This window comes from Gossypium raimondii, chromosome 11 (assembly GCF_025698545.1).
Source record: "Gossypium raimondii isolate GPD5lz chromosome 11, ASM2569854v1, whole genome shotgun sequence".
Classification (NCBI taxonomy): domain Eukaryota; kingdom Viridiplantae; phylum Streptophyta; class Magnoliopsida; order Malvales; family Malvaceae; genus Gossypium; species Gossypium raimondii.
The window spans coordinates 9,324,953-9,345,393 of NC_068575.1; the positions used below are offsets into that span (position 1 = coordinate 9,324,953).

Sequence of the window (20,441 nt, forward strand, 5' to 3'; positions counted from 1 at the left end):
CTAATACACATAGTAACTTGTGCTAATTAGCTTGAACAAATAAACAAAGTGATTTATCACTCAATCAACATCAAAATTACATCAAACATAAACCTAACATAGTTATAATGCAACTAAGTTACATTACTCTAACTTAAAATTACAAAATGAAACATAAACGACTTTGTCGACTTGAAGAACCAAAGACTTACGCATGTAGTGCCTTCGATAGTCTTGGTTGTCGCATCTCGACCATTACTTCAATAGCCTTCTTGGATCGATATCAAAATTGTACCCAAGGAAATCTGGCGTTGTTGAAGCTAAAGTTGTTAGATGTAAGTGGTTGTACTAAACTCAAAACAATTTCAACTGACGTGTTGCCAAGTTTGTCAAAATTAGAAGAATTATATATGGGTGGCACTTCTATTCAATGGGGACAACCCAATGCTAGTCTTGCTGAACTGAACACACTATCTCATTTGTCCACTTTAGAAGTTCAAATTCCAAACGCCGAGGCTGCCCCAGAGGATTTCTTTCAAAAGTTGCAGAAGTTGGAAAGATACAAGATTTTCATAGGAAAGGAATGGGAGCGGTTTGGCAACTATCAATATTCAAGAACCTTAAAACTCAGGCTAAACACAAGCTTTGATGATTTGGATCATGGAATTAAGAAGTTGGTAAAGAGAACTCAAGATTTACAATTGGATGAACTGAAAGGTGTGAAGATTGCACTGAAGGAGTTATCAGATGAGGAAAGGCTATCACATTTGCAGAATCTGCATATCCAAAATGGTTTGGATATTGAATCTATCACTAATGATAGAAATGAATTTCTTGAATTGCAGTCCTTGACATTGCAGGGTCTTCCTCAACTCGTTAGCTTTTGCTCTCAAGACAAAATCGATGCTACCTCATTGCCTCAACGTGAATTGCCACTTTTCGGAGAAAAGGTATCTATAATTCAATATCTTTCAAGGCTTTCTTTCCTTTTTCTGAATCATGCCGTATTGCTCTTGCGCTGTCGCTTAGTTATGTGAGATTTTTTCCCTTCTTCTGATCATATGATGGGTTCTTCTGTCCCCAATACTCTCAACATATTTTATATTTACTAGAAATTTTCTATTTTATGACACGTTTTTTTGATCGGCAGACTTTATTTTTTGTTAATTGCAAAAATAGAATTATACATATATTTACAATATTGATTTGAAAGTAGAATTAATTATGTGTATGGTTGTAGATATCGTTCCCTTCCTTGGAGAAATTGCAGTTATCATCGCTTAATGTTACAAGGGTATGGCAGAACCAGTTGTCAAATGTATCTTTTTACACTCATGAGAAGTTAACCACATTGAAAATCGAGGGTTGTGGAAACATAATTTACCTATTATCATTTTCTATGGCTAAATATCTAGTTCATCTCAAATATTTTGAGGTAACTAAGTGCAACTGTTTAGAGGAGATAATCTTTTGGGAGGATATAGAAGAAGAAACTCAGGTTGCCATGACTTTATCATTATTTCCTCAGTTAGAGTCCTTAGAGCTAAAGGATCTTCAGCATTTGCGTGGATTTTGCTTCAATTCTCAAAATAAAGTTATTGAATTTCCATTTATGAAGTCAATGACGATATACAACTGTTCAAACTTGGAGGGCTTCATATTTAGATATACAAGGGAAGGGAACCAACGAATCTCTAGTCAAGGTGATCTGTTTGACAATAAGGTGGGTTAATTCTTAAATTTTAGGTTTATTCATTTTTTTTTCCTTGTTGGCTTTGGGTTTAAGGTTTAGTGAAAAAAAAAATATTTTTCTTTTTATTCATTTTTTGGTACAGTTGAAAATGAGAGGAATGAAAATGAAATTTTTGAAAAATGTATATATTTAGACTAACAAGCATCTCTCTCATTTTCTCTCTTCTTATTTCAATTTAGAATGATTTGTTTTTATACATTAGGATAAAAAATAAACATTTCTCCTATTTTTTTCATCTCTTTTTTTCAACAATCACACTCAAAATAAATATATATTTTTTTCACTTTTCCAGAAACCCACACAATAAATGAAACAAACAGCTAGCTTCTAATTTCATTAAATTGGCATGAATGCAGGTTGCATTTCCCAAACTACAACAATTGACTGTTGGAGGATGTGATAAGTTGTTAACCATTTTTCCATCTAATATGCATGAAGAAAAAGAAACAGCTTTACTTGCAACCGCTCAACTAAGAAAATTGCATATTTTTAGATTACCAAAGTTGAAGTATATTTGGAAAAATGATCCCAAAGGAATTTTTTCATTTAAAAAAATCTGTGCAATATCTGTTTTGGGCTGTCGAAGTTTGAAGAATGTATTTCCAGCCTCAGTAGCCAAAGACCTACCACAACTTGGTTTTCTTGCAATATCTGATTGTGGAGTGGAGGAGATTGTTTCCAAATTAGAGGCAGGATCAGATTCGGAAACTGCTGTCAATTTCGAATTTGATAACTATACGCCCTTACACTTCCGCATAGTGGTAAGCATACCGCAAAGTGGCCAATGTTAAACAAGTTGGAAGTAGTTGAGTGTGAGAAAATGAAGATATTTGGTACACAACTGAACAGTAACAATGGACAACTTGACTCCCCAATCCATCCACCACTTTTCTTGGTTGAAAAGGTCACTTTGTTTTACTCTAATTAAGAGTTTTTGAAAATATTATTTAGAAAAAATAGTAATTCTTAATTCGAAGATGAACATATTGACTCCAAAATTTTTTTTGATTGGTTTTCAGGTCATCCCTAAACTACAACTTTTGACATTAGATACTGATTACATTGCAATGACAAGTGATGGTCAATTTTCAAGCAGCCTTTTTCATGAAATAAAATCTTTTCGAGTGGTTGGCCACGGTGCTAAATCAATTGATTTTCGAATTTCTTTCCTTGAGAGATTCTACACTCTTGCAAACCTTGCTATCTCTTATTGTGAAATAAAAGAGCTATTTTGTACCGAAGGAGATACCAGTAATGAGGAAACGTATGCTGGGACTTTGTCAACTATTAGAAACTTAAAATTGGTAGCTCTTGGTAATCTAAAAGATTATTTATGGAAGCAAGACGTACAAGTGGACCACATTCTACCCAAACTTGAGACTCTTCAAGTTCACCGTTGTTGCAATTTGATCTGCTTAGGATCATCCTCGGCATCATTTCAAAATCTCACCACATTGGATGTGCAGTTTTGTTATACAATGAAATACTTAGATACATGTTTAGCAGTCCAAGGTGTGGCCCAACTCAAGAAGTTGATAGTAAGAAACTGCTTTTCAATGAAGGAAATAGTTGCAACTGAGGGAGATGAAGCAACTTGTGACATTATTTTCAGCAGGTTGAAAAGTTTGGAACTTGTGAATCTACCACGACTTAAGAGCTTTTGTTCAGGCAACCACACATTTGGATTCCCATGTTTAGAGGAATTAATAGTGAGTGGCTGCCCTGAACTGGAGATATTTTGTAAGGGAGTTTTAACTCATCCACCATTATTGGCAAAATGCGGAAAAGATAATAGTCATTGGTGTAGTGACCTTAACAACACTATCCAAGAAATGTATTCAATAAAGGTATTATTGTATATTACTTTAATTTAGCTTTAGTTATTCTAGCTTATTCCATATTATCATTCTTTCTTTCATATGGTTTGGGTTGGCTTCGTTATAACCTTTATGAATTTTAATCCTTGTTTCTTTGTCAGATTTTGTAGGCTGAATTTTCCAAGTCAATTGAAATATGGAAGAACATTCATGGAAGTTTAAATTTCAAGAAACTTAAGGTTTTAGAAGTCAATTGTGAAGGGTTGAGAAAATGATTTAGAGGAAAAAGGCCAATCTTATGATCACTAGTGGCACTGACATTATTCTCTTGGGATAGAAAGAAACAACTCAGAGATTCTTTTTCCAACTCTTTCCATTGAAAGGTGATATCCCATTTTTGTTTTCTTGCATCATTGTTTTCTTTCATTTTTTTTTTTTTTTTGTTTCTGATTCCCTATTCTTGTTGTACTACTTGTTTTTCTCTAGCAAACTAACCTTACTTGTAGGAACAGAGAATCATGGGTGTGGGAAACTGGAGAAAGATATGGCACAACCGGTCAACTAACTGCGTGAGTCTGTATCTTATATATGTGTTTGATTGAAGGGGGAAAAACATAACTTTGGAATACCTTTTTCCATTTTAATATTAGGGGATGAATGATGAAATTACAGCGGATGCAAATAATAAACATGCCAATAATTTACATGCAGTTACAATCACTCAATCCATTGTTATGGAAAGAGCGTTAAATCTGTATTTTCCTAAACTTATTACATCCTTCTATTTTACAGGCTAATCATATTGAAGAGTTTTAGCTCAAGGATACAGACTACAGAAAGGCCAAATTGAAGGAAAAGTGGAGATATTGCTTTAGAAAGGTAAGTGTTTCAAAGAATCACAGAAATGATTTTGTGTTCCAGTGTTAACAATATCCTACTTTTAGTAATGGGGTTAAGCATAAAATGTAGTTTAATGGCAGAAATTGATTATTTCGCTTATCATTTTGGCGCAGTTACTTTATAAAGAGTTACGGCAGATGCCCCTTTCATTGCTGTCTACTAGAGTATGTTGCTGCTGCTCAGTAGTAGCCATATTCACTGATCTAAAGTTGTTATTTCACTTCCTAGTTATGTTACTCCAACTTTGAGTTTGAAATTCAGGTAAGAGCATATGTCTAACAAGGATATGTTCCATTTTTTCAATGTCTTTGAGAGTCATATTCTCATGCCTAAGTTCAGAAATGCATCCGATAATCTAGTCTACCAGAGTGTTGTACATGAGCAATTGCATTTTGATTTGTAACCTCAATTGTCAGTGCTGAACTGAGCTACATGTATTCTTTAAAAGATTGGAAAAAACCAAAGTTTCATGACTTTCCTAACAGCTTTTATTGTGGTACTTTCAACTCTAAGAATATTTAGAACCCAAAAATTGTTTCCCTTATGATTTTCCAATCTGAACTTGAAAAAGATACAAAAATTCTTATGGAAATTTGGAAAAAAAAACCTTTAAATAACTTCAAACATTTAAACTTCTTTATACTTTATTCTTTGTCTTCCAAGTCAGTTTTGATTCTTTTTAACTTTTTTTTTTAAGAATTCTTAATTCATTTTTTTTCTTTTTAAAAATATGAAAGAAGAAACACTCATAAATTTGTTAAGAAATGTATAAATAATTTAACCTACAATTATAACTTAAATTTATCAGACAAAACACTAATTGCAACATGTTTTGAGAAGTGGAAAGTCGTGTCATGAGTTAAGGGATGCTAAAAGATAAGACACCTAAGATTCTGAAGGCAAGACTTAGAAAACCGGTCATAAAAGAATCAGAACTTTCAGCTTCTAATAATTTAAATATCTAACTTCTTTATCTATTTTAGAGTGATTTGATAAATAATATAAATTTAAAAACGAAAAATTAAATAATTAATTAAAATGTTTTTATAAAATTAAAAAATTCAAATATATAATTATAACTAATACATCTGCACCAGTGTGATGGCACAACAAAAGGAACAAGATTAAATCAATTTTTACAGGTTAATTTAAATTCTAAATAAAAAATTTTAAAATTCTTAAAATTTTATCTTATGAATAGACATTTAATCTTAGTTAAATTCTGTTAAACTTTTATCTTATGCATTTAATCATAGTCGATGAACTATTTGTTTTATTCCACATAACTAGGAGCATTTATTCTTGAGATAGTTCAATCATTCTGAGCATCAAGAGCTTTTGTACTTTTGGATTCCCATGTTTAGAGAAATTAATAGTAAAAGGTTGCCTTGAGTTGGAGGTATTTTGTAAGGGAGTTTTAAATGAGCCATTATTGAAAGGAGTAGAAGATGAAAAGGGTAAAAGAGTAGAAATTAATATATATTTTAATTTGTTGGTATAAAATTTTAAAATTTTAAAATAAAGTTATATTCACTTAGAGTAGTAATGTAACTAAAAAAGACGTTATGAAATTGAATTTAACAAAATAATTTAAATAATGTTAATAATTTATCTAAAATTTGAAATATGAAAAGTTGAGAAATTAAATTCTTAAAAACAAAACTGTAAAGACTAGGTTACTAATTTACAAGGAGTGCAGGGACTTAAAAGTTAATCAATGACTTTGCATCCTTTTCATTTATGAATAATACACCTATTTGTATGAGACCACATAATCGAGATGAAACTGAACATTAAAATGTAGAATATTCATTTTACGGTTTGTAGTTGTAAATGATGGATCGCTGATCTGTTTCAAAGAAACATCCAATTCTTCCAATTTTTTCAGGCATAGAGAATGTTGTCATATCCTGAGAATCATGATTAGAAAGCCTAACAAATAACAATATTTCTTATCATTTATCCTCAAATAACAAAGTTAATGATAAAATAAAAATATTTGAATGTAATTTATTTAAGGCATAAAGCTTTGCTTTCTGTATTGAAAGATCAACTATGATGGATATATAAGATTTTTAATGCAGTTAGTTGATATGAACCCGAAATATGATACAATTTAGAAAATTTAATCATTTAATAAAGTTTGCTTAGATAGTGTCAAAGAGTAAAGAGGAAAAGACAATAATTACCTTGATATGTATTTCCTCACACATCTAACAATGCTATAATCTTTTTTAGGTAATTGTCCTATAACACCTTAAATCCGGCCAAGTAAGTTCGACCCAATTTTAGCGAGTTATAAGTGACTCTCTATTAACTCTCAACCTAACCTCCAACACATCACTTACTTATAACAAATAATATGTTAAGTTAAAACAGTGCAACGGAATTATACCATACACAAAATGTAAAACATGTGAGCTTGCAAAACAAACAAAGGAATGGTTCGCATGTCAAACAATAGAAAGGTTTAAGGGTTCCCATGTAAGATACGAACAAGCAATTTAGGGTACACACAATCATACATAAGTACAAGTACATAGAAATTATTATTAAGGTTCGCACCTCAACTTAGGCTTTATACATCATACAATATAGGTTCGCCTAACAGAGTAACATATGAGTTTGCAGTACAACATAAAGCATAAGTTCTCACAAAAACATGAGTTTGCAAAGTAATTGCAGTTCTCAAACTTCCTAAGTTCGCATTTGAACATACAAGACTAAGTTCACATGCAATACTGGCTTCGCAAACAAAGAAGTCATTCACAAAAGAGTTCCCATGCTTTAATAGGGTTTGCTATATTGTAAGATATTCCTACAAAGGGCTTCACATGCATATTGGGGGTCACTAACATGCAAGGGTCATCTACCTTGCCATTGTCATCCGCAACCTACTTACCTATGAAGTAAGAGAGGAGTGGGTGAATTCATTACGAACTCAGTGAATAATTAGGAATCATCAACATATGCTTAAAATATCATCTATCTTGAGAGCGTTGGAGTTGCACTTTCCAGTGTTCATTGTTTATTTCAAGAAGCTCAACTCGGAGTTCACAATTTTGTAGTACGGTTTTGAGGTCTTCTATCTTTCCCTTCAACTTTTCAATCTTATTTAGGCTTACTTTCAACTCAATTACGGAATTACGACTACGATATTGATGCAGCGACCTTTCTAATTCTGCTACCCTGGCTCTCAATCCAACCTTTTTATTTCAGTTTTCTAACAAATCCTTTTCTAGAGCATCTCATCGAACTCAAGCATCTTGGAATTTCTTTTCCCACTGATCAACCCTAATCTTTTCTTCTTTGATCTATTGCTGCCATTACTTCGATGTTTTTCCCAACACAGCAGTCCTTATTGACAAATGCAGCTTCTTATAATTTGTTTTTAGACTGTCCAAATTTTCCTCGGCCTTGTTCTTTTTTTTTCTCATTTTCTTGGTTTCTAACTTCTAGATGTCAACGTCTAATCCTAGCTGCATCTTTTCCAACTATTCTATCTTTTTCTCCAGCTTCGAATTCTACTTTTCAAAATCTTACTTTATAATATCTAGCTCAGACGGGATCACTTGTAGGTGTTCTTCTATTGGCCGAGTGTTTTCTTGACTTAATGCAGGGACGTTGCCTTTGACTTTTTTACCCCATCACCAATCATATTCGGCATGCATTCAAAGATCTAAAAGTTTCGGCCAAAATTGTCGAGACGAGTGTGACCCTTTTGTCAAGTCGGTCAAATAAAGCTGAAACTGCCTCATCTATATGCCTTAATGCTTTGGGAAAGATGACCAACTTGTAAATACTCAAGGCGAAGACATCGAATCTTTTCTTCATATCCGGATATGTCAAGATCAAATCCCACAAACTTTTTCAAGGGATACATTTACTATCTCTCTTTTGTTTAATCCTGGCCGTAACCCATTACTCACTCATTCCCGTTATGCTCATTAGCCTCTTCAAGAAAGTCGAGATGTTGGCAGCTTAAGAATAAGCTTTGTCGGCTTGGATCATCGGGCAATGGAGCAGAGTTGTGTACTTTTCTACAGTGGGCACCGAATCTACCTTCTCAGAAGTAAACAGCTATAGGTGGGATTCCAATACTGGGTGAGAGCTCAGAATAAGTCCTTGTCCACTTTGACATCAAGTAGATAAGGCAAATCACCATAGTTACAGTATAATAACTACTTGGTTTCGTCTTCCCATTGGTCCCATATTTCTTTCAACTCTTGGAGATTATTCTGAGTCACACTGATGTGAGTGAGATCCCACAGTTCTGACATATATCCCTCCATTATACTATCACCCTTCTCTTGTTGTGTCTTTTCAAACCATATCAGGATGGCCACATTGTCTTTCACTTTATCAAGAAATCTATTTTCCATGAAAGCTCTCTATTTAGTAACTGAATGTGAACCAACACCCTTTTCTATGATGAAAATGCAATGCAATCACAGTCAAAACAAAACAAAACAAGTCAGTAGATTTTATACAAATCTAGAATTCAAAGAAAAAAATAAATAAAACACCTAATCGGGTGACCACTAGAGGTTTGGTATGGTTCTACCTAGGGTAGGCTCTTAGGACTCATTATATGCAGTTCAGTTCTAAAGTAAGGGTACTTGAACCAAAAGATTCCTCGATCCTCACCCATTATAGGGTCATACGGACCGAGTTCGGTTCAAGGGAATACATTTCCCTATAGCTATACGGAGATGAAAATCTCACGAAGACGTAGGTACGGATGTATCCCGAAAGCGATCCACTATCCTATATGGAGGTGAAGACCACACGAAGGAATAACTTCTCACTCCTACTTAAGAAGGGCAAAATCAAATGATTATGCAATACAATATACAAAAATATACCAAGACACTCAAACCAATAAAGCAAACATATCATTATGCAACAAAATGATGAAGACCACAAAAATGAAGGATGACATGCAACGAAGGGATCGTAAATTTAAACCAAATTATCAATTTTCGACAAAAAGACCAAAAGTAATCAACTCGCGGCTTGACTCTCTTATTTTGTCCCCAGTGGTGTCGCCAAGCTGTCGAAACCTTTTTGAAATCGACTTTTTATTTAAAAACGAAAATGTGAGTTACCACTAATCCTTTTTTATAAGGCGTGATCAGATCACCTCGTAATTTGATCATTTTAATAAACGGTTTGATTTACTAAAACAATAATTTTTGGTCTACAAAATTTAAGAAACTGGTTTAGGAGTCAATTATGCACGAGGAAGGATTAACACCCTCGTAACGACCAAAATTGATACCTAGTTGATTAGTTAATGTCTTAGTGTCGTGAATTGAAAATTTGAAAAGAGTTTAAAACACGATCTTTTTTTTTTGTATTAAGGCACTTACTTACTTAAAGTAATTTTTGCGAAAAGGGCTTATTTCAGGTTAATTGAGAAAAAGGATCATGTCCTGTAAGTTAGGACACAATGTTTTAATTCCTCGAAAACGAGAATAAACACCAATTGATCGTTACTTAAATCTCATTTTTTATTTATTTTAAAGTAAATATTTGACTATCTCGGTTTTAGAAAGAAGCCATATTCCATAAGTTAGGAACACGACTTTTCTAATTCTAAAATAATGTATATTACCTTGATTTAAAAAATTTTATGCATCGTACGATGATGAACATAACGTTTAAGGTAATGTACATTTAACTTGTTGGGCACAAGACAAAAACGAGTAATTATTTAAACATAATGTATGAGATAGTGATAATGAAATAATGTTAAGTGACTATATAAGTAGAACTGTAATGACCCAATTTTCATGAGTGTCGAATAATGATTTAAGATCACTAAATTTGATGAAAAGTTAGAAAAATTATTAATTAATAATTATAAGTTAAGTGTGATTTTAGAAATATTTTAGAATTAGTGAATTTTGTGATTTAAAAGAAATTATTAGGTAATTGGGTCAAAAGCGAGGTATCGAGACTTAGATATTATAAACTAAGTCGTAAATATTTTTATAAATATTTACGGAGTGTCATTAAGGTAGTATTAAAGTTTTGTTAAGAAATTTTAATGTTCGATGGTTAATTGATTAAAAGGACTAAATTGCAATAGGGTAAAAGTTTAATTATAGATTAAAGAAAAGTTAAAAGGACTAAATAGGTAAATATGCCAAGTCCCATAAATGAGGCGGCATATGCATGATAAAATCTGAGATTTTTTTAAAGTATATTATTATTTTATTATATTGTAAATTATATTTATTATATTATATTATTATATTTTAAATAAACAAAAATTGTTGACAAATGTATGGTGCATATGATGACATGTGGAAAAATGAAGTACATATATTAGTAATGATTACATATTTACTTATTATTTAAGTAAGTAATATTATATTATTATTTTATTGTTATTATATTAAACTAATTAAATAAAAGAAATAAAAGATAGAAAAGAGAAATGGAAACAGAGTAGGCAAACCAAAAGAGGGAGAAAGGAAAGAAAAGAAAAAGGGAAGGAAAGGAAGAAAATTTGGGATTTCAAGATTTCAAGCTTAATTGGTAAGTTAAATTAAGTCATTTTCTTATAATTTTTAGTTTTGGTATCCTAGAACAAAGTATTATTGGATTTATGTTGAAATTTGGGAAGTTATTATATTTCTAGACATTGATTATGTTGAATAAATGAAAGGATTAGGGTTAAATTGACTAAATTTCAAGTTAGAAGTTAGTAAAAGGTTGATTTGTAAAATAAATTATAGGCTTTGAATTAATAGGGACTAAATTGAGAGAATTTTGAAATTATGGATTATGGTGAAAATGAAGAGTTAAAGTGAATTTATAGTAAGAATTAAGAGAGAATATGGAGTTAGATTGGAAAAATAAAATTAGTATTGATAAGAGATTAAATTAGAATTTAGGTAAAGTTTAGGCATAAATGAAAATATTTTAATGAAATTGTGTATTAATGATTTTTAATTGTTTAATTACGTAGCTAATGTCGTGCAAGAGTCATTGTCCGAGAAAGGAAAGGAGAAGGTGAACAAGGAGTGACTCGAGAAAATTTACGGTTAGTATTACCATAATTCGAATTTAATTATTAATTGTTAAAATTTAAATTAATATACATGATAAGCAAATTGAGGTAAGAATCATGATTGAATTAAATGAAAATTACATATGGTATTGAATTTATTAATATTAATTATTGGTGAATTTTAAATAATATGTTTAGTAAATAAAATAAGGTGAATATCGATATTGAATTAAATGATATTGAATTGTATGTGAATTGAATGAAATTAAAATGAAGTATGAATAGGTATGAGCATTTGATGGTATACTGATTGAAAGGTGAAAAATGTATTGAATTAAATTGTGATTAAATTGGAATTGAAAGTATGAGAAAGTGATTGAATTGAAATGTGATTCGAATACTCTATTAACTTATCGGACTAGATTGGATACAAATGGCATGCCATAGGATTTGTGATGTGATGAGGAGATTTGTAGCTCGGCCGAGAAGATGATTATGTTATTATATGCTTCGGTTTATCCGAAGAGGCATTTAATGCCTTATTGGTGTGTTTGGGAGGATATGATATATCGGTGTGTTATGGAGGGTTTATATTTATTTCAGGTGTGTTTTGGTTGGATATTCTGGTGTGTTTGGGTGGAATCCGCGTATCTGTCAGAGTCCGAGTCAAGTTAATAGAGGCAAATGAAATAAATTACTGATAAAACTAATCTCGAATGATATAGTATATGTGAAAAGTGAAATTTGAAATAAAGAAATAAGAATGATATTTATATATATAAATAATTGATAATATTAAAAGATTGAATTGTTTATTAGTAGTGATAATTGTAATGAAATGTATGAACCATGGGTTCGAGAAATAGATAATGATATAGTTCATGAACTGGTTTTGGTAGTATGAGATAATGTAAAAATCTAAGTGAAGAAAAGCAAATTAAAATAGCTATTGTTGAGAAATGAGAAGTGAAAATAAAATAATTTGAAATAGTGAAATAATATGTGAATTTAATTGAATACAAGTTATTGAAATTTATTTATGGATTTAATGTATAAATTGAGTGTTAAAAGATTATATGTAAAATTGATTTAAAATGAACGAATCGAATTGAAAGATAGTTATTATTATTACTGTTGTTGAAACAAGTTGATTTAATGTATTAAATGTTTATTGAAAGATTAATGGTATAAATTGAATTAAGAAATAGTGTATGAGTTAATTTGAATACAAATTTTATAAAATTAGTTATTATTATTATTGAAACATGTTGGTCTAAATGTTTAATTTGATTATTAAAAGATTGAAAAGTATAAATTGAATATAAATAGAAATGATAATGAATGAGTTGATAAATTGATTGAATTTGTATGAATTGGAATGAATTATTAGAATGAGATGTCGAAAAATCCAATAGAATTGAGATAGTGAAATAAGGTATGAATACAACTAAATACAAGATTTGAAATATTGCTTATTGTTTTTAATTATCAGGTTGATTTAAAGTACGAGAAAATGTATTGAATAATTGTAGACATAAATTTAAATGTATATAATTTATCGATTAATGTTATTAATTTGAATTATGGTAATATCACTGAGTATTTCTATACTCAGCGTGCGGTTGTCTCCGTGCGCAGGTTAGTAGAAAGCCAGTGTCCGGTCCAGCATCCAGAGCAATCCCGAACTCAGAGAAATTTTAGTGATGTACCTTTGTTTGATAATGTGGCATGTACCTAGGTGATGTATAGGTTAAGAATAAAAGTTTTGTTATTACGGTTGTAGAATGATGTTTAAATTGGTTATAAGTATGAAATGGAACTAATATGACATATTTGATACAAGTATGCTATATCATTATTTAATTGTGAATTAGTTATAAGTTATCCGATATGTCCGGTAATGCTCCATAACCTTGTTCCGTGACGGTTTGGGGTTAGGGGTGTTACAAGAACATTAAAATAATATATAATAAGTAAATGAGGAATACTATAGTACTACTAATGTAATTAACAATAATAACATTAATAATCAAATCATAAGAATAACAAAATAAATAAGGTAAAAATAAAATGAATGATTAACAAATAGTAGACATGAAAGTGTCAGAATATAAAAGCAATAAAAAAATAAAAAATAACAAGAACACACAAAAACTAAAAGAGATAATGACAATAAAATTGCACTAATAATAGCATGGCGATAAGCACCTTAATTACTATTCTAATACTAATTAAATAATAAAGGAAAAATAAATAATAATGATAATAATAATAAGAATAATAACAATGATAATTAAATATAAAATTACATAAAAGGAATATAAATAAATGAAATTTAATTATTAAAAAGATTAAAGAAATAATAAATAAATAAATAGTAAATAAAACAATTTTTTAAAATTGAAGTTAAATGAATCAAGGATCAATTTGAAATCAGAATGAAATTAAGGAATATAAATTACAAATAAACAACAAAACTAAAAGGACTAAAACATAACACACTAAAGATAACGGGGCTAAATGGGAAAATATCCCAAAACTCCTAGACGTCGTCCTTCCCGAGGGTCAACGATCCGAGGACCAAATTTGAAAAGGTTTGAAAGTAAATGGTATAATTTTTAAAATAATAATAAATGGAATTAGGACCTAATTAAAATAACTTAAAAGGCGTAAGAACTGAAACATAAATATCCCCCAAGAAAAACACGCGGATCCTAGGGTGGTTCGGGTCGGATATTGGGTAGACTGAAACGACGCCGTTTCATGTACCCATCCCTTGAAATGGTCCGAGGACCAAAATGAAAGTAAAGTAGAATCAAGTGGCAAAAAAACAAAACATAAGACATGACTAGATTCAAACAAGCCGCAAAAGCGGAAGGACCAAAGGTGCAATTATGTAATTTTTTAAAAGCACGTGGATCCTATTAAAAGGTCGAGCCGAATTCAGGTTGTAATTCAAAACGACGTTGTTTTGGGAATCTAAGGGTCAAGCCCAAAATGATGTTGTGTAAGTCCCTATAAATACCAAAAAGTTTTCAAAAAATATCATTTCAAACACCTTTTCAAAAAAAAAAAAAAACTAGAAAACCCCTTTCTATTTTCTCTCATTAGCCTTCTCAGGCTGGCCATTGGGCCGCCGTGGCGGCAACCGGTCGCCGGCGACGGCTCCGCCATCCACGGTGGCTGAAAAGTGCAAAAATTGCTGCTTTTTGTGCCGTTTGATTCCCCGAGACCGAAAGATATCATCTTTCATTAGAGATGACGGTCCTCGGACACTCACTATGGCAAAATGTGAAGAGCACAGTAAGTTTTCAACTCATTTTTTATTTTATGTTTATTTACAAAAAAAATATAAAATAGTGTAAGAAAAAAGACCACCCTTTTAGAATTTTTCTTTCTCCTTTGTTTCGATTGCTCGTTTTTTCTACCCTAAATTACATGGATTGTTGCGGCTTTTATAGCCAATTTACATGTTATATTTTACTATTTTTGCAACTATTTAGCCACTGTTCTTTGCTTTTTTTTTTTGCTTCCATGGTCCTTTTTCTTTCTCTTTTCTTGCAGGTACTAATGCGGTTAACGGCGACAGGGAGGCAGACCTTTGGCTATTTTGGTGAAACGGTGGCAGAATGGGCGGTGCACGTGCTAAGGGATAAGCGGCGCAAAAGGACCTAGGGTTTTTTTGTTTTCTAAAAATTTTTAAGTGTTTTGAGCCATTGGGCTTGTAACTTTGAGTTAAGGTTTTTGTTTTAAGCTTGACATGTAATTGAGCTTTGGGACTGTTAATTTTTATTTTTATTTTTGGTTTCGGTTTAGGGCCCGAACAAAATTAGGCCTCTTACAATATGTATGTAGCCATTGATGTTTCAAAGTCTGATTTGGATTTTGAAACAATAACATTCTCTTGTTCAAACATTTTTATCATTTTCCCAACCATTCCTGAAATATTTTAAAATAATATTAAAAAGTTAAACAATATATATAAATTAAATAAATTTTAAATATTTTTAAAAGAAAAAGTTTTATATGTCAACAAATTAAAATACACATGAATACATTGACAATTTTAGTTTAGGCTAAGTTCCTTTTTCCATTTAATACATATATGCGCAAGTAATAAATTACTGTAATTTAATTTTTCAAATAATGAATAATTTTTAATAAATAACATTGTGCATACATTTACTTTTACAATTATTACTTATAGTTTTAATATAATCCCTTTTTTAGAACGTAACACCCTTAAAATCGATATATTATAAAGAAAAGAAAAGAAAAGGTTGAGTGATGCCAAGGACAATTTTGAATTAAGAGGTATGATGTAATATGTTAATTTACGGCAAGAATTAGATTGTAAAGATGTGAAAAGTTTGAGAAACTAGTATAATTATTTAGAATTCAAATGGTTGAGGTGTAAAAACAAGAAAAATTGAAGGACCAAAAGTGAACCAATTTCTTGTGATGGGAAATTGGTAAGTAGGAACCAAATTAAATAAGAGAATAAATGCGAGGGAGTAAGTCACAATTTTTCTAAAAGTAAGTTGTGATTAAGGATGAAATTTGAAAAAACATGAGAGGTAAAATTATCATTACAAAATTAGATAATTATATGGTGTAATGATTAAACGTGGAAAGTGTTAAAAATTGATTGGTTTATTATTTAATTAATATTTTATTATAAGATATTTTAATGTTTTATTCAATAAAAAATAATGAGATATTTTTATAAGAAAATGAAGAAACTTCTTTGTCTTCTATATAAGTGATTCTTGTCACGTTCATGGGGTAGAGGTAAAACTTTAAATTTTAGACAATTTAGTATTTTGCCAAAAATTCATATTTTCATCATTTTTCTTAAATTTCTTTAGACATCAAAAGAAAAGATGAAGCGGAGATTGTAGAGAATATGTTCATCAATTTAGAGATTCTAAAGAAAATTTCTTTTGCCCATGTGGCACTTGTAACTTGTTCTGATTTTTTTTATTTTCGTTGTTTTCCTCCCAAATGTTTTATTAAGTATCAAAATATGATTTTAGAAAATTAGGAACATAAAATTCACCTTTAACATCGAATAATCACCTAAAATCGCATTAATAATATGATTAAAACATATTACTTTTAGTATTTATCATTTTCTATGCTTGAAATCTGTAATATAAGAATATTCTATAAGCATAGAAACAATGTGATGATATGATTAATATGTGATTATGTTGAGATGCATGATCTTAAGTTAATGATTTTGCACTGTTTCGTTGGTTGCATTCATTCTTTATAGGTGAAATTGATATTTGAAATTGGAACTATTGTGACCATGATAATAACCATGTGTTTGATGTGTTTAAATAGGAAAATATGAGGTTTGAAACAAGTATTTTGTGTTTCATAATACTTAGAATTGAAATGGTATTCTTTTGAGCTAAATTAGATGTGTTTTGGGTTCATTTTCGGATCTTAGTAAATTTGTATCAGTACAAGTGGTTAGATGAATCGGACTAGATGGTTGAGTCGGATATGGAGTGTCACATATACATTTTAGTTTTTAACATAGTTTGGTCATTTCACGTTATCATGTTATTAGTCTAAATAATTAATATTGTTAACTATGTCAATCGAAACATTGATGTCAATTTTACTAAAACATTATTCAAACAAATTTTTTTATCATGAAGTTGAATGTGTGTTTTTAGGAAAACCTTAATCAATATTTATAATATTTTTTATTGTAAAATAGCTAATAAGTAATTTTTTAATTTATAAATGTTACTATATAATTGAATAGAAGAATTTTAATGCTACATTTTAAATTCCTAATTGTAAGAATAGAAAAACTAAATGTCAAACAAGTGTATAAAATATATTTCAACTTTAACTTTTGACTTTATAATTTAATACAAGTACACCAATATTAACTAAAGTAAGCTCAAACACACTAAAGTTTTGACCCGAAGAATACGATATCAATTATGATAATACAAATGGTTTTCCGTCACATGGTATTCCCTGAGACCCGCATGGTCAACCTCCTCAATTATTGAACAAGTGGCCAACCTCCTCAATTATTTATATCATCCTTAATACAGTTTAGAGTAGAACCGAAACAATACCATATCAATTATCATGATACAAATGATTTGTTATTGAACAAGTGGCCAACCTCCTCAGTTGTTTAACAAGGTATTAGATATAGGAGAAGCCAAAAACAAAATAAGGTTCAAACTTCAAAACCTATTTATACGATCCAACACTTACCCTAGACAATACCCACATCCATTCTCTGTTTTCTTTCAGCATTTCCATTTATCGGCTATTGGCTTCTTCACATCATTTTTTTTTCTTCTTGCTTCCTTCTTTCGTTTTTCTATTTTGTTTCTTACTCTTTCTGACTGTCATCTCTAACCCCAAAGCCAAAAAAAAAAAAAAAAAATGGATACAATATTTACTGGTGCTGCTCACGAGGTCACAACCGCTGCTGCGAAAGGTATCTTCCGCCAAGCTATACGTCATATTAGATATGTAATCTTCTACCAGAAATTTGTTGCCGAGTTCGAGAAGGAAAAAAAGAACTTGAATATAGAAAGAACAAGTGTGCAGGAAGATGTTGCTTTTGCACTAGCGAACTTGGAGAATATTAAAACCAATGTCCAGGAATGGCGCCACAAAGTGGATGAGATCTTCACTGAAGAGGCGAAGAAAGTGAACGATCTTGAAGTCAAAGCAAAGACCAAGTGCTTCTTTGGCTTGTGTCCCAACATCAAGTCTCGCTACCAGCTTAGCAAGAAAGCAGAAGAAGATGCTGCCAATTTTAAAAAGCTTATCGACGATGGCCGTTTTGAGCGCGTGGGATGCCCTTATGTTGCTGAACCCATAATCCATACAGACTTTGAGACCTTTCAATCAAGAGAGGAGGTTTTCCATGATATCATGGAGTTACTGAAAGATGCAACAACAAGCATGATTGGAGTGTACGGGATGCCTGGTGTGGGCAAATCATGGCTGGTCAACGAAGTTGAGAGACAACTCCGTGAGGTTAAGTTATTCGATTCAGTAGTTACGGTAATTGCACGTCAAAATGCTGACATTAAGGAAATTGTTGAAGTTGGTCAGCATGAAGCCAACACTCGATTCCATACAGGCCATGAAGACCAAGCAAAGCTGGAACAGATGCAAGGGCTGCTGATGCAAGCTCATTTTGTTCATTTTGTTATATTTAGTTGATGAAATGAGTGTTAGTTCATTTCTAACTAAGTTAGCTTTCTGATTGATGTAATTAGCTTATGTATGAGCTGTAAACACACTTTTGTATAAGTTTACAAGCTAAGATTTCAAGTTTCTATGTAATTAGTGGAGGTAGGTAATTACTTGTTGATTTTGACAAGCCTTATGCTTGAGTTATGTACTGGCTTCAAGCCATTGTTTTTTTGCATGAATCAAATCAGTTTTGTTCATCAATATTCTCTCAAATTTCCCCAGCTTATTTTCTTCTTTCTTTAACTCGAAATTGTTTGTTTGCTCAGCAAGTTTCGAGGCTTGCTCGACAAGATACTTGCTGAGTCTGCTTGATTCTATTGTTGCACCAACAATTGGTATCTAGAGCTTATTTCTTAAGGGACCTGTTATACAAATCCATGGCTTCATCAAGCTTTTCACCAGCTGCACCTCAAGTATTCAATGGAGAAGGCTATCACATATGGGTGGTCAAAATGAAGACTTACCTGCAGGCTTATGATCTGTGGGAGGTGGTCAACTCAGATGTTGAACCGGAACCACTTAGAGGCAATCCAACGATGGCTCGGATCAGCAAAGACATCTTGATGAGAGGACCAAGAGGCACAAGGCCATGTCTTGCATTCGAACTCGATGTCGATGTGATTTTCACAAGGATTATGGCTGTGAATCACCAAAACAGCCTGGATAAGTTGCAAGAAGAGTTTCAAGGGACGAGAGAGGACAAGGCAAAGAATATTCATCGAATTTGAGGAGAGATTTCGAGAATTTAAAGATGAAAGAAGAAGAAACTGTCAAACAATATTCTGACAGGATTATGGCTGTGGTTAATAGCATCAGGCTCCTTGGAGAGCAGTTTAATGAAGCTAGGATAGTGGAGAAAGTAATAGCAACTCTGCCTGAGAGGTATGAGGCAAAAATCTCATCTCTCGAGGACTCAAGGATCAGTCCACCATTTCCCTGACTGAGTTGATCAATGCTCTATATGCTCAAGAGCAGAGGAGAGCAAGTAGACTGGAAGAGCATCAAGAAGGTGCCTTTCAAGCAAGGACAAATACTGCCTACAAAGGCAAGAAGGCCTGGAGAGACAAGCCAAAGAATGATGCTGCGAGAAGAGAAGGTCAAACTTGCAAGCACTGCAGAAGGGCTGGTCATCCAGAAGAAAAATGCTGGTTCAATCCAGATGCTGTGTGTCAGCATTGTAAGAAGAAGGGTCATGTTGAGAGAGTTTGCAAGAGCAAGACCAAAACAAGATGAACCAGTCTCAACAGATGAAAGCTGAGGCTCGAGTAGCTAAGGAGGACAGTGACCAAGAGGAGCAAGTCTTTGCTGTGTCATGCTCAGCTGCTCAGGAAAGGCTCTCATCTGGTTGGCTCCTAGACAGTGGATGCACCAATCACATGACACCTGATGCTGCAATCTTCAAGTCTTTAGACAGAAACTGTAGAACCAAAGTCAAAATTGGTAATGGGCACTTTATTCAAGCTGAAGGCAAAGGTGATGTGCTGATATGCACTCCCACAGGTGCCAAAATGATCTCAAATGTGCTCTGGTGCCTGAAATTGACAGAAACCTACTCAAAGATAGCTCAATTCTTGGAGAAAGGTTACTCTGTGGTGTTCAAGGACAAGCGATGCCAAATCGGTGATCCAAGTGGATCCAAACCGATGGCGATCCTATGGTGATAAGAGCTTTGTGGTTGACTGGACAAAGAAGTCAGACATTGCCTACACAGCCACATCAG

The 20,441-nt window shown here is 32.0% G+C and overlaps 2 protein-coding genes and 2 long non-coding RNA genes across 5 annotated transcripts; all 4 read left to right on the forward strand.

Moving 5' to 3' along the window:
- Positions 1-337: 337 nt before the first annotated feature.
- LOC128034728 (uncharacterized) lies at positions 338-2,523 on the forward strand. The gene is made up of 3 exons (XM_052623564.1): positions 338-929; positions 1,220-1,702; positions 2,089-2,523. Exons 1-3 carry the CDS (start codon positions 390-392, stop codon positions 2,521-2,523), a joined length of 1,458 nt encoding a protein of 485 aa, XP_052479524.1. The 5' UTR covers positions 338-389.
- Positions 2,524-3,300: 777 nt separating this feature from the next.
- Positions 3,301-4,922, forward strand: LOC128034595 (uncharacterized). 2 transcript variants are annotated; one of them, XR_008190673.1, is made up of 4 exons: positions 3,301-3,579; positions 3,711-4,118; positions 4,342-4,428; positions 4,563-4,922. It is a non-coding gene; the product is annotated as an uncharacterized LOC128034595 (long non-coding RNA). The 2 variants fall into 2 exon arrangements; XR_008190672.1 differs by lacking the exon at positions 3,301-3,579 and having other exon boundaries at positions 3,633-4,118.
- A 6,003-nt stretch (positions 4,923-10,925) lies between these two features.
- Positions 10,926-13,312, forward strand: LOC105804783 (uncharacterized). The gene is made up of 3 exons (XR_001137119.2): positions 10,926-10,995; positions 11,429-11,503; positions 13,109-13,312. It is a non-coding gene; the product is annotated as an uncharacterized LOC105804783 (long non-coding RNA).
- A 4,584-nt stretch (positions 13,313-17,896) lies between these two features.
- Positions 17,897-18,688, forward strand: LOC105804781 (putative disease resistance protein At5g05400). The gene has a single exon (XM_012637534.2). It carries the CDS (start codon positions 17,897-17,899, stop codon positions 18,686-18,688), a length of 792 nt encoding a protein of 263 aa, XP_012492988.1.
- The last annotated feature ends 1,753 nt before the right edge of the window (positions 18,689-20,441 follow it).